Source organism: Elgaria multicarinata, chromosome 1 (assembly GCF_023053635.1).
Source record: "Elgaria multicarinata webbii isolate HBS135686 ecotype San Diego chromosome 1, rElgMul1.1.pri, whole genome shotgun sequence".
Classification (NCBI taxonomy): Eukaryota; Metazoa; Chordata; class Lepidosauria; order Squamata; family Anguidae; genus Elgaria; species Elgaria multicarinata.
This window is the reverse complement of record NC_086171.1, coordinates 126,594,066-126,609,614: the sequence shown is the minus strand read 5'-3', so window position 1 is coordinate 126,609,614 and position 15,549 is coordinate 126,594,066. Positions and strand designations below refer to the sequence as shown.

Below are 15,549 nucleotides of genomic sequence, written 5' to 3'. Positions count from 1 at the left end.
GAATTCATTAGCGTACAGTGATAAATCAAACAGGGCTCCCCTACTGATTTGAAAAGGAGTGTGGAATGAATTCTAAATCCAAAGAAACATGCCCATACATAGCCATTCACTTGTATTTTCTTCTTTGTTCTGCTTTCTATTAATTTTTAACCCCTAAAGCTAAGAACTACATGAGTGATGTGCTATATTTCCAAGTACAGTAATACTATCGTTTAGCATATCAACTGTCCTGGCTGGTCACATTTTTGAGCGTGCCTTTTTTCCACCCAAGAGTGTCAGAATGATTTATTCTTTGAATATTGTCTCTCTGACTCAGAATATCAGTTCCATTTGTTCAGTAATGTTTCTTCTTCTTCTGAGAATATACACATACCAGGGCATGAATTTACCACTGGACACAAATTCACAGTGCCATCCTATACATGCCTACTCAAAAGTATGGTCTCAGGTAAATGGATATAGGATTGTAGCCTCAGTCTCTTTCACTGCATGTTATGAAGAATATTATTAAATAAACAAACAAACTGTTTTCTACTTTTCTGCTGGAGAAGAAGCATGTTATATACTCCTCTTCATCGCTATGATTTTGATCTAAGTTTTAAATAAATTAGGGGATGGAAGCATAACATATTCACGTAATATAGTTGCTTAGTATGCTCTTTTAATTTCCTCAGCAGTTAACAGAGGCAAACGGGGTTGCTTCTGCATAACTTTGAACAGGACAGTGACCTATCGTCATCCTTGAGGGCCTTTTGATTCACATCCCAAATCTGTGCCTAACGAAGATACCCAGAATTACAAGTGTGCTGTGCGATCTGGAGGGTGGTCATACTCACTTGTGTGGGAATAGATAAACCATAATGCTCCCGTCAGCAGTGCACCAATCACGAAGGCTGCAAAGGCAATACCCACGACCGTCACACTGTCCAGGCCATAGAAGACAGCTGTGAAATGGAGGGGTAGAAATGAATAAATGAACCAGTATTTACATTTGGAAAGCAGAATCAAATTGTTTAGAACGTTCTCCTTGCATCTAGAAAGGCTAAACAAAGCAAGGTGCTGGGTTTTCTTTCCCTCCCAGTTGCATTTTATAACCAGGGCTTCACAACATCTGGCCCAGTAGCAGGCCCACCAACTGGAAACTTAAATTCATCGTCCTCCTCTCCTTGCCAGCCTCTCTCTCATTCCCAGGTGCCCCTGGCCTTCTCCCTCCCTCCTCTATTGATGAAGAAAGGGAGAGAGCAAGAGAGATACTTGAGCAAGGTTAAGACACCAGGGCCAGCTTTCGTAACGGGGGAGGGTGGAAAGGAAGGCAGTGAGAGGGAGCTTGCTGGCAGACCGCCTTGAGAAGTGGAAGGCTTTGGCGCAAGGATAGAGAACTTCTTTCAGCCGGAGAGCTGGATTCCATTTTAGAGAAATTCTCTGGGGCCGCATTCCTGGCGTGAGCAGGACTAAAGGCAAAAGGGGGTGGGGCCAATAGGACAGGGTCAAAACACTAATAATGCCAGCATATTTTACCTTAAAACTCTTACTGCCAGTAATAAAGCCTCAGGAGAGGCATTTCAACTGTTTACAATGGGTGGAAAGTTGCAGAAAAGCTGGGACACTAGTAAATAATTGGCCATTTGAGGAAAGGGCTGGGGTCAGGACCCCTCAGAAGGCCAGCCCCCTTTCCCTGGTATTGGGACCCCCAGTTGGGGGGGTGACAGGCAGCATTATGTACTGAAGCACGCATCAAGATTCCTTGCCACAATACCAATTTTAAAGGAAAGACTAAGCCGCAATGCTTATTACATCTGTGAATAGTGTGACACTACTAGAACAAAACATGAAAGCATGATGGAAGTCTAAAAATGTAGGCCTGAGCAACCTGAAGCCAGCTCAGATTTTAGGCTTGTTAAGTTTCCTGTTTGGGGTCACTTGTTCTTAAGTCTGAAAGACCAAAAACAGTTGCTTCTCTAATTTTAGTAGACTTATTTTTAAATTCACAGATCCCTCCAGCATGTGCCTTTGGGGCAGGGTGTGATTATTATTATTATTTAAAAAATGCAAATAATTAAATAAGCGTCTTGCCAATTTTTCTCCATTTCCCCAGCAGCTTCAGCCTATTAGGTGGGGAGTGGAAAGGCTGTTAACTGGGAGGCCATGCCAGCTTGAAAGTCAGCAAAGTCATAAATAGAAACAATTGTTTTTCACATTTGGCAGTAGTTTTAATTATGGAAATCAGTTCCAGGCTGAAATATTGAGCTCTCTATGGGAGGGGCACGGCAATTTGTAAGAGCAGTCATCTGGTTCCTGTATGCATTGCTCTGAACGTGTGCTGAACCAATGCAGCTACTTCCGGTCATTCTGATATTTGACTTCTTTCATACAGGGACCCACCAGTGATGTAGTCCTAATTCATTCTTTATATGCAATATTTCTAGCAAGGACTCAATAACAAAATATACAGCTACATCTGGATCAAGAAACGAGGACTTATACAGCCGTATTTCCCCATTTACCACTCTGAGGTAGCAGGACTTGCTATCCCTTACCCTGCTATCCAAGCTGACTGCCGAAAAGTTCTGTTACCACAGACACCACCTCCTTTCACATCTATATTGACAAAGGGAGAGCTGATTTCTGTGCTCTTCTGGACTGCATTTGTTGCATCTATATCTCACGTGTTCTCCAAGGAGCCCAGAGCAGCACGTTAGGGCTTAACTACACATTACACCCAAATCCATGAAGAAGTGAACTTCAACAGCCCTCCTTTTATTTTTCAGTAAAAGCCACTTTTGGGGAGGGAGGAAATTTGGAGTGGAGAAGCAGCAGGTGGGGTAAAGGCTCAGCGTCATCACCGTCCACTTCACTTCTCTAAATTGCCCCCTCCCAAAGTGCTCTTTCCTCAGGGAGGGGAGAAAATTTGTACAAGTTTGCTTGTATACTTGAAATGGGTAGTTAGGCCTTTAGCCTCACAGCAACTCTGTAAGGCGCTTTGAGACTCAAAGCCTCCATTCATGGTTGAATGGAAATTTGAACCTGAAAATCTGATGTCCAAGGCCGCCACTTGATCACCTCCCCACATGAGCTTTCTGCAGGGAGGGGACCCTGCTCAGTGGTGGAGTATGTGCTTTGTGTGCAGAAGGTCCCAAGTTTGAGCCCCAGCATCTCCAGGTAAGGCTGGAAAAGTTCTTGCCTTAAATTCTGGAGAGCCACTGCTAGTCAATGTCAAGAATACCAAGCTAGACAGACCAATGGTCTGACTCAGTATAAGGCATCTTCCTGTGTTCTTATGAAATACTCCACAGAAACTACTTGCACTGCTCTGTTGTGCATAGTTCCATGGCTAAATACCAGTGGGACATCCTGTAGCATTTGTACAAGTACAGAATTAATCACATTCAGGCCTAAATCCTTTAAAGTGCAAGTGAGTGGCTTATGAATTCAAAGTTTCAGAGCAGCCTTCTCTAACCTGTTGCCCTCCAGCGGTTTTGGACTTCACCTTCCCATCAGCTCTAGCCAGCGTGGCCAATGGTTGGGAACACTGGGAATTGTAGTCCCAAACAGTTGGAGGGCACCAGGTTAGGGAAGGCTATTTTAGAGCAACGATCAGCTCAACTCTTTTCTATCAGAACACTTGGGTGTGTACCTCTAGAATGAAGAGGCACGTGTAACTTACGTGGTAAGCCTTCAGGAGGTTTGGCGTAGGAAGATTTATCTGTTAAAAAAAGAAAGAAAAGCAGAGATGAACGATACTTGCCTCCAGCAGAATTTTATACACTACATCAGCAATCCCTATGAAGAGTCTGTAATATATTTAAAGCGCAATCCTATGCATTTTTAGACAGGAAGAAGTCATACGGCTCCCAGCATGAAAAGAAGGAAGGGGGCAATCCATTTTTCTCTTAATCTTAGCCCTCAAGAGAACTCGTCTGCAACAGAGCATGCAGCAGCTTTACATAGATTTAGCCAGTACTGTCTTCATCCCTTATGCTGGCTTCTCCTTCCAGCTGATGATGGATTTGGGACAACCATCATTTTATTCATTTTCTTGTCTTCAGCCGTAAGAGCCTTATGTGCCTTGTTCTTTCTAAGCATAATGGGCCGGATGTAGCGATCTAAACACATCACATTATGGCCTCTCTACAGAGAATTAGGGCTTGAACACAAGACTGTGTCCATAAAGTACAACGGACACATAACTCCTTGTAGTGCCACCCAAGTGGAAACCCCCCCACCCCCCCGATCCTGGAGCACTGGTGTGGCAACTTTGTGCATAAACCTTGCTGTAGCCTAAACTTAGTTGTTTAAAAAATTGTTAAACAAAAACAAAAATTGGTGTGTGTGTGTGTGTGTGTGTGTGTGTGAATATACCTCAATATATTTCAAAGAGAAAAGTACCCCTAAAGTGGAAATACTGCAGTGGGAGGATAGGTAGCCATACATAAAATATATTTGGTTTTTTTTATGTTTCTACTGCTTCTTTGGGAAAGCATAGAAATGCTCTTCCAAACTGGGGAGGGGGAGGGATCTATGAAGACCCTATAAAAGTCCCAGGCATGGAAGAAAGGACTTCACTCTTTATAAGTTATGTTGCGGATACTGTCCAATAGGTGGCCAAATAACCACCTGTACTTGTCTTAACAGGACCAATTCACCAAAGTCACTGTACCATCTTAGCTCTACTGCAATACATTTTATTTCATCACATTTACATCTCACAATTATTTACTCTGTGTGCAGTCTTGCAACATCCTTTAATACGCATTGCTCACCCCTACATTGTGGAGCAAGCAAGAGACACCTGAATACAGGGAACCTAAAGAAATGCATTATTAAAAGAAAAACTGACCTTGGTCAAAGGCTTCTAAATGCTTCCCTAATTTTACTGGGATCTGGTTCAATCAGGCAAGTGGCTGAGCCTGCAAAAACTAGCGTTGTAAAATAAAACCTGGAAGGGTTTCTTTTCTCCTAGGCACGCAACCACACGACCTCATCATTATTAATGGGAGTCATGTGCATAAAATTCGGAGGGAAGAGTAGACATACTGAACGGAACATTCTGTCCTGACTCCCTATATCTATGGAGCCTACAAGCCTCTTTGTTTGGCTTCTGGTACAGAACTAACAGGAATGGATCCAATAATATGGCTTGCAAGAATACACACAATAGCTGGGCTGTTTTGCATCAATGTAGATGATAACTGATGTCTTGGAGATGGAAATGCTCTTATTTAGTCATTTAGTAGGTTCCTATCATTTATTTTCTAAGCCTTACAAATTTGCTGTTGGTTCACAATGGCAGTTAACCTCGAGAAAAAGACGGCTTGATTCATGATAGAGAAGCTGAATGCCAACAAAGACACATTGTCCATGTACTGTTGCCCACTAAGCTGGACATCTGAAAAATTCTGGGAAACATTCCACCAAACATCCCACCATTAATCTAGTCTGCCCTCAGTGCACCGTGTTCTCTATCGCACCATAGCTTTCTTATCTTGCTACAAAAAAGGAAAGAAAAAGAAACTACTCAACTTAAACTACCCATGCACTAGATTCCTTGTGGGAGACAGAACCCCAACCAAAATTACATCAGTTCCTTTTCAGCCAACTGTGGATTGTTCTAGTTACTGAAATCCCTGGAAGACTGCAGAGTAAGTCCAGAAAGGCAAAGACACAAGCATGCCTTTTTAATTGTACTGTGTTTGTAGGCCAAATCTTTGTTGCATTATCCTTGGTGGATTCATTTGTGTTCAGAATAAAACGTTGCAAAACTCCCTGCAGCCTCATAGAGAGTTAAACAGAAACAGTTGTTCCTCAACCCCCCACCCCGGCAATTCTCTATGGTATACCATAAACGGCTTCAATGCCAAAAAAGCATGTTCTGCAGAACTGATGTTAAGGGACTTCTGATCCTCAGAGTTTAAATCTCCCTGCAAAGCATTCCAGCATTTCAAACAATCTTTGCATGCAAGTGAAAGATTTTGATCTCTAAATGAAACCACTGAAACCCTCTAATTAAAGTGCCATGTGAACACCAAACAAGAGCAGGCAAGGCCAGTGCTGATTTAGAGGTTTTAAAAATAGTGTCAATGTGCATTCCCTGCTGCTGTTGTTAAAGGGGCCCAAGGAAAGGGTATTTTGCACATACAGCCATATTGTTAACTGTTCTCTCTCAAGCTTTTGCCATACATATTAATCTATTCTAATTTTGAAAACATAGATCCAGCTTGGTTGATCTGGGATTTGTAACTTGACCTGCCTTATCCATCTTGCCCTTTTCAACCATATTTTACATTCACCCTTTGCCGTAGAGTCAAACCTAGATTACAGTACAAGGTCTTATCTGCATCCCCTGGTCTTCCATTGTTTTTCCCCAGTCATGGTTCAGAAAAAAGCAAGTATGAACCTGAACAGAAAAATGATTGACTAAGGCCTTGGCGTTGGCTGACTTAATCAGTGATTGAAAAAATATGAGGCCCATTCTTTTCACCAGTATTGTCTGGCACGAAAGAGTGATTTTTTTTTTTCTGCCAAAGTGGCAATCTAGGCTTAATCTGTTAATTATTTGTTTAAAGTAATGTTGTTCCCTAGTAGTTCAGGATACTAAATTCTGAATTCTGGGTACAGGCCATACCCCTTCTAGTTAACATATCCCCTACTATACAGCAAGTCAAACCCTAGTATATAACTTCAAATGATAAGGAATGTGAACTATCCTCAACTACATTGAAGCAGAAGATGTTCAAGTGATCAAAACATGGGGGAGTAGGGTACTAATTGTCCAAAGATTCCGTGGAAAATAAAATTCTGGTAATTTTGCAGAGGTTATTTAGGATAAACTTGTGATATTTGTAAGACTAACACAAGTCTATGGTACCAATTTATCCTCCAGTATTTCAAAACTTTGGCAAGTTCAGTAAAAAGTAAATTAGCAGTTACCATATGTCAAGATGAGGAATTATTGTTGAAAAAAAAAGATAGACAGAACAAACAACAGATTGAGGAAGGGAAGAGTTCCTTTTTAGTACAATCCTCTCTTCAGCTCTATCTGCACAAATTTTGCCAGTCAGAAATACTTGGTTACTTTAACTCGTTTGATTTTAAGGAAATGTGATAAGCCTTTAACCCTTTAGTGAAAGGACTTTTTACTTGTTTGATAACTAAAAGCTTACTTTAGTGGGTGCTGGTGAGTGGCACTAGAATCTGTTTGCAAGAGTTATACTGGAAATGGAATCGAAGTAGGAGGAGGTCTCTTTGGTATGGTGCAAGACTGATGCCCCTGGCTGGCTTGCTGAAGTGCAAGGCTTTGGTAGATGTAGTCTGCTGCTTACTTGGACATTAACTAAACTTTCTGGAACAAAATATGTTCCTGGGAGAGGACAGTGGCAATGATAATAAAGTCATAGAGGATGTGGCAACCATTAAGCTGGCCACACACACCCCCACACACACACCTGCTTTCTTTCCAATAAACTAAAGACTTAAGACTTGGTGATGCATAACGTAATGACGCACTACATGACTCCAAACTACAGCTCCCAAGAAGCACTTTGATAGGGCATATGCTGAAAAACTTGTGTACACAGAACGAGATCTTGAATTAAAAAAGAGCTTTCATCCAAGATTACATGGTTGAATTTGTTACTTTACCTTCCAAGGAAATAACAAATTCACTTTCTGGGGAAATAACCAATTTCCACCCATCACTACTTAGCTTGGGCAAGAGATACCTGGAAGCCCAGTACAAAAATTCTGGGCACCATAGTTCAGAGTAGTGTGATTTCTCACTTCTTCAGAATGAAATATGCCTGCTTAAGAAAACTTACAGAAATAGGCAGTTTCACGCCCCAAGTGGTCTTGTTAGGCATTTTGTCTATTTTTTTAAAAAAGTATTTTTTGGAGATGTATTTTTCCTACAGGGCACAGAGTGCAATGTCATGTACTTATTCCTTAGTTTTCCATAAAGAAGAGAAATTGCTCCATACAGCCATACAAAATATCAGGAGAAAACTAATGAAATCCTTCCAGGCTTTCATCGTCTAATACGAACTATCTAAATGGCTGGTGCAGCCATTTTCCCTGTGGCTGCCCCCTTCATTTACAAAAACACACCATACTTTAATATTTTCAATACGTTGGAAGTTCCACTATAATTACAATGCTTAAATAAATATTTGCAGCCACAAAGAATTAGATTATACAGCTTTTGGTGCCTAAACAATAATGAACTGCTGGAACCAATTGCAGAGTGTTATTTAATGTTTACGAATCCCATACTGCTATATAGCATCAAAATACATTCCTTTCCCAGTCCCTAGCCAAACTATATTTTCATAAACATGGAAGGGAGATAAAAGAGCAAACAAATGTTAGCACTCAAAGACGATGGCGCCCTGTAGCCCAGGAACAATAATGACATTAGAATACAGAACTATATGAGCCTGGAGGCACATTTTTACAATTCAAGTGCTAATGCATAATGAAATGTACTTCTGTTAATAGATTCACTATGCATTCAATACCTTCTGGCTTCGCTTTAGAAGTTATCACAGCAAGGGGCTTGGTGAAGGTTTGCTTATTCTGCATCATCGCTAGGATCATGTCAACATTGAGAAAGGTGCAGGCTTCATCAGGAAGGACGCACTGCAGGATGTAGACAACGGGTGGCTGGTGAGATCAGGGGCTCAACTCAAAACATTTACATTATCAGAGCAGAGGCACAGCTGCCTTTTTATCAGCAGCACTCCGTGATGTTTACCAAATAGAAAACAAGAGGATTATCAAAACCCAAGTCAGCCCAGTCATATTCCATGGAAGCATCCACAGCTGCACTTCAAGATGTAAACTTTGCCTCAATTCAGCGATTACTTAAAATAGCTACCAAGCATCAAGGTTGCATAGGTTCCCTTCACTGTGATGTTAATAATACCTGTGTGGATGTTGCTTCAGCATTGCTGTGGAAAGCTTCCTCCATCCACCTGCCATCTTGGTTAGCACAACTTACTATGTGAACCAGAGAAATGGCCTAAGTTTCCTCAGGTAACACCATTGACATGGACTGCAGGCAAGGAAATTCAGTGTCAGGGGCTCAACTCATGGGATGAAAAATACAAAATGGCATGGGCAAAATGGGTGGCAGCGGACGAGACCGGCTCTAAGAATGATGTCCAAGTACTTATTTGTGAAAGGGTGAACTTATCCACTTAAAAATAATTGAAGTGCTTCCTTTCTCAGAACAAAGAATATTTTTTACCTTACACAGAATTGTGGAATGCTTCCAATGAATGAATATGCTAAGCAAATGTGAGAAAAGTAATAAAAGGAATGCAGAAAACAAGTTCCAACACCCCTTTCTTTCGCTTCAAAATCCTCCTAAGGCAGGCCAATGTAATAATTCACACATGGAGGTTCAAAAACAATAGCATCATTATATCTCAGCAGAATCTGGAAAATTAATGTTAATGCACTGTTTATTATGAGTATTATTATTATGAGTATTATGAATAGCTTAGATAAATCTGGACCACTCCAACAGTGGAAAGTAAAATCTATTTATCACCTGTAACCATTTAGTGGAAAATATGCATCATGTTGTCAAGAGCCACAACAGTTTTCATTGGGAAAACTCAATGAACATGATCCCACTGTTGTTAACTGCAAACTTAACATTTTAGTCAAACCTATTAATTTATATGGTTGAACTTTCTGTAGAAGATCTTTTTGGTAATGGGGAGGGAGGGGGGAATACATTTTATTTACATCTAGCATCCCTGTCTATACAAATCTATACAAAATTGCTTCAGCAGCTGTGTTAGAGAGAGTTAGCACTGTGGTTAGGTAAATGAGCTGTAAGCTCAGAAGTATAGAGTTCAAATTTATCACAGTTATGGACCCACTGACAGTCCTTGGGCAAGTAGCTTAATATGCACCCACAGCTCCTTATCTGTAGTAGAGGGCTGATGATGATAATGATAATGATGATAATGCATATGGAAAGATACCATATTTCTTTTTAGAAGAGGTACCATATTATAAGTAAGTATTCTATATCTACAGCAGCAACCTATTCTTAGCAAGGAGAACAAATACTTCCTGGTAGGTAGTTACAATCTCAGGGTGAAAACTTGCTAAAAAAGTTACGTTTTCCCCAAAGCACACTGTTCTGTATGAGCCAAAATGCTTTCAGAAAACCGAGTTGGTCATATTAAATCATAACTCTATGCTGCAACAGCCTAAGGCCCCAGAACTGTGACTTCAATCATGATTATTCTCGAAAGAGACACTTCCTTTATTTGCCAACATTAACCATGGTAACTAAAATGCAAATATATATATATATATATATATATATATATATATATATGGTAGTATTTGTATAAAGCAGCATCCCCCAAAGTGGTGCCCTTCAAATGTGTAGGACTATAATTCCCTGCAACCCCAGCCTGCCATTCTGGCTGGGTATCATAGGAGTTGTGATCCAACACATGTCTTAACATGGCATTTATTACAATTGATTCTAAACATTTGTATAATGATAGAGATTCCAGATAGGCAACCTGATATTTCCAAATATTTTGGACTACAACTCCCATAAATGCCAGTCAGCATGGCCAATGGTCAGGGATTATGGGAATTGTACTCCAAAACATATGGAAGGCATCAAATTGCCTATCCCTGGAGATTGGACTTTTACTAAAAAAGGAACCTTAAATAAGCGTATCAAGTACTGACCTTCGGCAATCCTGGAGTATCTTTTTCTTTCTTCGTGCATAAGGTCACCTCACAGTGCAGAAAGAGAAGGGAGGTGTTGAATATGGATTTAAACATGAAACTAAAACGCTTTTTGTCCGTTTGTGCACTGAGGATGGGAAAGTTAGCCTTTGGGATATAGTAGAATTTTACAGATTCGTCTTTAGGACAAATGTTTTCAATAATGGTGTACTCTGACATTTTATCAGGGTATGAATGTGGAGAAATAAAGCACATCTGGATTGCAAAGCCCAGGGATCTCTCAGCCTTGGTCACAGAAATCTGCATCAGAAAAAACAACAACAGATTTTACTATTATTATGCTACTTTTCCTTTCCTTTAGAAATATTGTTTAATGTTGAAGATACTGTAAAAAACATCTCCGGTTATAGTAGAAAGGCAACTCAGTGGTTGATTTGACTCATTCAGTAGCTGTAATGCTGATTTCCCAAATGAAATACAGCTAATACTAAAATGTAAAATTAAATTATACATGATGTTAAGGTACATTTTCACTTCTATAATATGGAGATAATAAGAGCTTTTCTACACAACGCTGTTCATCAACTGTATCTACTTAGGATTTTGTTGCAGTATTGAGATCCAAGTACTACACAATAAGCATTTATTTTCCTTCTTTTCCACTACATAACCTCTAGGTGGCACTGTGGTATACCAGAATAGCACAAATAAAGAAGAGGAACTCAACCTTTCTTTCAGTTTCACAATTAAATGCCGCATTTCCCCTGCTCTAAAAAACCTCTCCAAAAGTTAGACACAGAAATGAAACTGGAGGGTGACAACATCATCTACAGATCCCATAACAACTGTGAGTAGGGAATGACAACCAAATGATAAAATGCCTCATATAGAAAACCCCAAAAAGGCTGTGCCCTGGAATAGCTTCTATAGAAAAGCCTTATAATGGAACAAGGAAGAGCAGCTGAAGCAAGGGAAGGCAACTTCAACTGAGTATTAGAACACAAGTCAGTTGGCTGTTGCTACTTTGGATACCTACATGAATGACATTAACCTGTTTTGCATGTCATTTGAGATGCCCCAATATCTATTTATTTATTTATTTGATTTGTAACCTGCCTTTCTATCAAGAAAAATGGCACAAGATGGCTTGCCATTATAACCAAATCTTGATTAAAATAATAATAAACAGTGCATTAAAACACAATAAAAAGAACAGCAATAACAGAATAAAAACAGCATCCAAACCAGCAGAGCCATTTACACACCAAAGGCCTGCTTGAATAAAGGGGCCTTTGCCTGCAAGTGGAAGGTCAGGAGAGAGGGAGCCAACCTAGATTCCCTCTGCAGGCAGTTCCACAGCCTGGGAGCAGCCACAGAGAAGTCTTATAATACTCTTACTTGGGAAAATTGTGAACAGAGGTCAAAAAAGCATTTCATCCCCCCAAAAACCCTGATACATAGATTTGGAAACATGGGGGGCTTAGGCTCCAACTCTAAACATGCTTACTAAGGAGCAAGCCTGATAGAACTCAACAGCACTAACTTCTGAGTAAGCATGCTTAGGGCTGCACTATATAACACTTAACAGATTTTCTCTTCGTTTTACTTGTTTCCTTCAAAGCACCTGTCTTCAGCCATGAGGATTAGAAACTTATTTACATATGGTAGAATTTCCCCCCTAAAGGCTGTTATTCTCATAGGGTCTAGCAAGAGTCAGAAGATTGTATGCTACTGGCCTACATGGTAGAGATTTAAGAAAGCCCAGTTTATTGGAGTGGAGCAATAAAATAGGGAATTGTTATTTACTCCTCCATCTGGAATAATCTTTCATAGAGAGGCAATTAATGGGGACAATGTTACCTGATGATTTCTGTCTTTCATACAGTTGGTAAAGGGAAAGAGGCTCTGGCAATGGCCTAGTTCTATATTTTTTGACGTTCACTTTTTCACTTCTCTTTTGTTTTTCTCTCCCCCTGCTCAAATTTCCCAAAAGTCTTTGATCTGTTTAACATGGAGACTGAGCCCATCACCAGGAGGAAATGTATATTAAAAAATGCTGTTCCCCACCCTATGTCCTTGCAGCTCAGGCTATATATGCGAAAAAAATTCTCTCAAAATCAATATAAAAATGCCTCTCCAAAGGCCACGACGCCAGGAATCATGAAGCAGAGATCCACAGGCAAGTGGGGATTCATCAGTAAGGAAAACTATTATGCTAGAAGTGTTTACGCAAAAGCAAGAAATTGAGAGCACTTGCAGATGATGTCATGGGCAATTTATCGACCGAAGAGACAAGCATTTCGAAACAATAATAATAATAATAATAATAATAATAATAATAATAATAATTCCTGTCATTGGAGGATGGGGAACAGATGTCAGGCTCAGATATATATATATATATATATATATATATATATATATATATATTCCACAGCGTAGAAGAGAGAAAAACAAGCTTGTGCCAGGACAGGTGATGAAAAAAAAAATACAACAGCTGTCCAGATGAAGATCCAAAGCCAGTGGGATTCATCCTGGAGGCTTAAAGGAATGTCAGCTCTTTTGTGAGGGTAAAAACAAACTTATTTAAAAACACCCAACTTATCTGAAGCATTTCAGTCTTGCATAACATAGTACTACCTTCTCCCACCCTCTGTTGTGCCAGGACAGGGAGTTGTGCCCCATCAAAGTGGACCTTGGGCTGGGAAAACACCCGGGCCAGCTGCCAATGCCATGCCGCAAAACACTCAGGGCTCTTGCTTCTGCTTCCATGGCCATGTGGCTAGTTGTGGCACAGCAGCTGGATTCTATGCTCTCCTGACCCTAAGGTGGGCCTGGAGTTGGCCATGGCTGAGATGCACCAGTCACAAAGTGCCGTGCATGCTGCTGCGTTGTGTGTAAGGCCCATAGTGGGAAAAGAAGACAGACATGGAAATTCAAGCAAAGCAATTCAAGTACATAAATATGGGAAGCGCACATGAACTAATGCGGAAATACTGGAACGTTAGGAATATTTTCCTGCTAGCATTATAGGTATGTCCAACTGAGGTACGTCGAACTGAGATAGCTTTAAAAGGGGATTAGGCAAATTTATGGGGAAATGAGCTATCAATAGCTACTAGCCATGATGGCTAAAAACTACCTCCAGGATTAGAGGCAGCATGCCTCTCAATGCTAGTTGCCATACGTAGGAGAAGGCAACTGTCCTCTTGTTCTGCTTGTGGACTTCTCAGGGGCATCTTGGGAAACAGGATGCTTGACTAGATAGGCTTTTGGTCTGGTCCAGCAGCGTTCTTATGATCCTCATCTACAATACCTTCTTTGGAAAAATGGCAATGCCATTGGATCTTTAATTTATCATGACTTTATTCCCTTCACTTCCAAAAGGGAAATGCATGCAACATGTACACTATAGAGAAAACTCTACAGTGCACCTGGAGTATTTGCAAATCTAAACACTCTAAAAATGGGGACTAGCTGGGGTTATTTAGCCACAGGTGGGAAATGAAGGAGGCCACCTGGCTATTCTAGAGGCTTTGAATATTCTGGCAGCACATTATTGGTCCAGTACTTGAAATGGCGGTGCCTCATGCGGCGCAGAGTGGTAAGCGGAAGTTACTGCAGCCGAAACTCTCCCCACGGCCTGAGTTTGATCTCAGTGGTAGCTGGTTCTCAGGCAGCCGGCTCAGTTCGACTCAGCCTTCCGAGGTCGGTAAAATGAGTACCCAGCTAACTGGGGGAAAGGTAACTGCGACTGGGGAAGGCAATGGCAAACCACCCCGCTACAAAGTCTGCCAAGAAAACGTCAGCGAAAGCAGGCGTCCCTCAAGGAGTCAGCAATGACTCAAGTGCTTGCACGAGAGGTTCCTTTCCTTTTTACTTGAAATGGCAGATCAAAGCCACGACAACAATACACTTACTCCACCTGCTTACTTCTCCCACACTGCCCCTGCCAGTTGATCCGGATGCAGATCCTTAGTGGGAGTTCCCTTAGCTGAAAATACAGGATCTCGTACAAGAATCCAGGGCAAGAGCATGAAATGCTCAATAGCCAAAGAGCCAGTGTGGTGTAGTGGTTAGTGTCAGAGAGACAAGGGAGACCCTGGTCTGAATCCAATATTCGTTCAAATTAAGTCCCATTCATTTCGATGGGTCTTTTCTAAATAGGACTAATATTACATACACCCCAGAGGTTCAGTCTTCACTACCGTCATGAGGCTTGATCAGTCACTATGGGCGTATTTTACAGGATTGTTATGAGGATAAAATAAGATGACAGGGGAAGAACCGTGTATCCAATCTAAGTTCAGGGGAGGAAGGGCAGAGTAAATATGTGTGCGTGTGTGTGTACACATCACTTATAATTTATTATATATTTTTAGTATTGTTTTAATTATTTTTTGTTTTAATCATCATCATATTGTTGGCCACCTTGAGCACCATTTTTTGCTGGAAAGGCAGTATATAAATCAATCAATCAATCAAATAAATAAATAAATAAATAAGGTATTTGAATGTGTGTGTGCACCCACACATTCACACACACACACACACACACACACACACACACACACACACACCACTCTCTCAATCCATCCTTGTCTATAAGAGGGGAGAGGAGAGAGAAACCCGAACAATAGGTTATTATTTTCAGATCTCTCTTTTGCAGGTGGAATTAAGTCACACTGTTACATAAAATGAATTCTTATTCTTTGCTGTCAGCTCTTTGTACTAATGATTGATTGTGTTTGCCCAAAGCACCAACGATCTTCGATGACCGTTGCTTGCTTGAGGATTTGATGAGGGGGATACACATATTTGTGTTGGGCT

The 15,549-nt window shown here is 40.7% G+C and overlaps 1 protein-coding gene across 1 annotated transcript in view; it reads right to left on the bottom strand.

Annotated features, from left to right (window-relative positions):
• Nucleotides 1-15,549, bottom strand: part of TGFBR3 (transforming growth factor beta receptor 3) — a 173,763-nt gene that overhangs the window by 8,478 nt on the left and 149,736 nt on the right. The window contains exons 13-16 of the mRNA XM_063136429.1: nt 10,720-11,019; nt 8,511-8,631; nt 3,665-3,703; nt 837-944 (exon numbers count right to left, since the gene is read on the bottom strand). Coding sequence (XP_062992499.1) covers nt 837-944; nt 3,665-3,703; nt 8,511-8,631; nt 10,720-11,019 — 568 coding nt within the window. The remainder of the gene's footprint in view (nt 1-836; nt 945-3,664; nt 3,704-8,510; nt 8,632-10,719; nt 11,020-15,549) is intronic.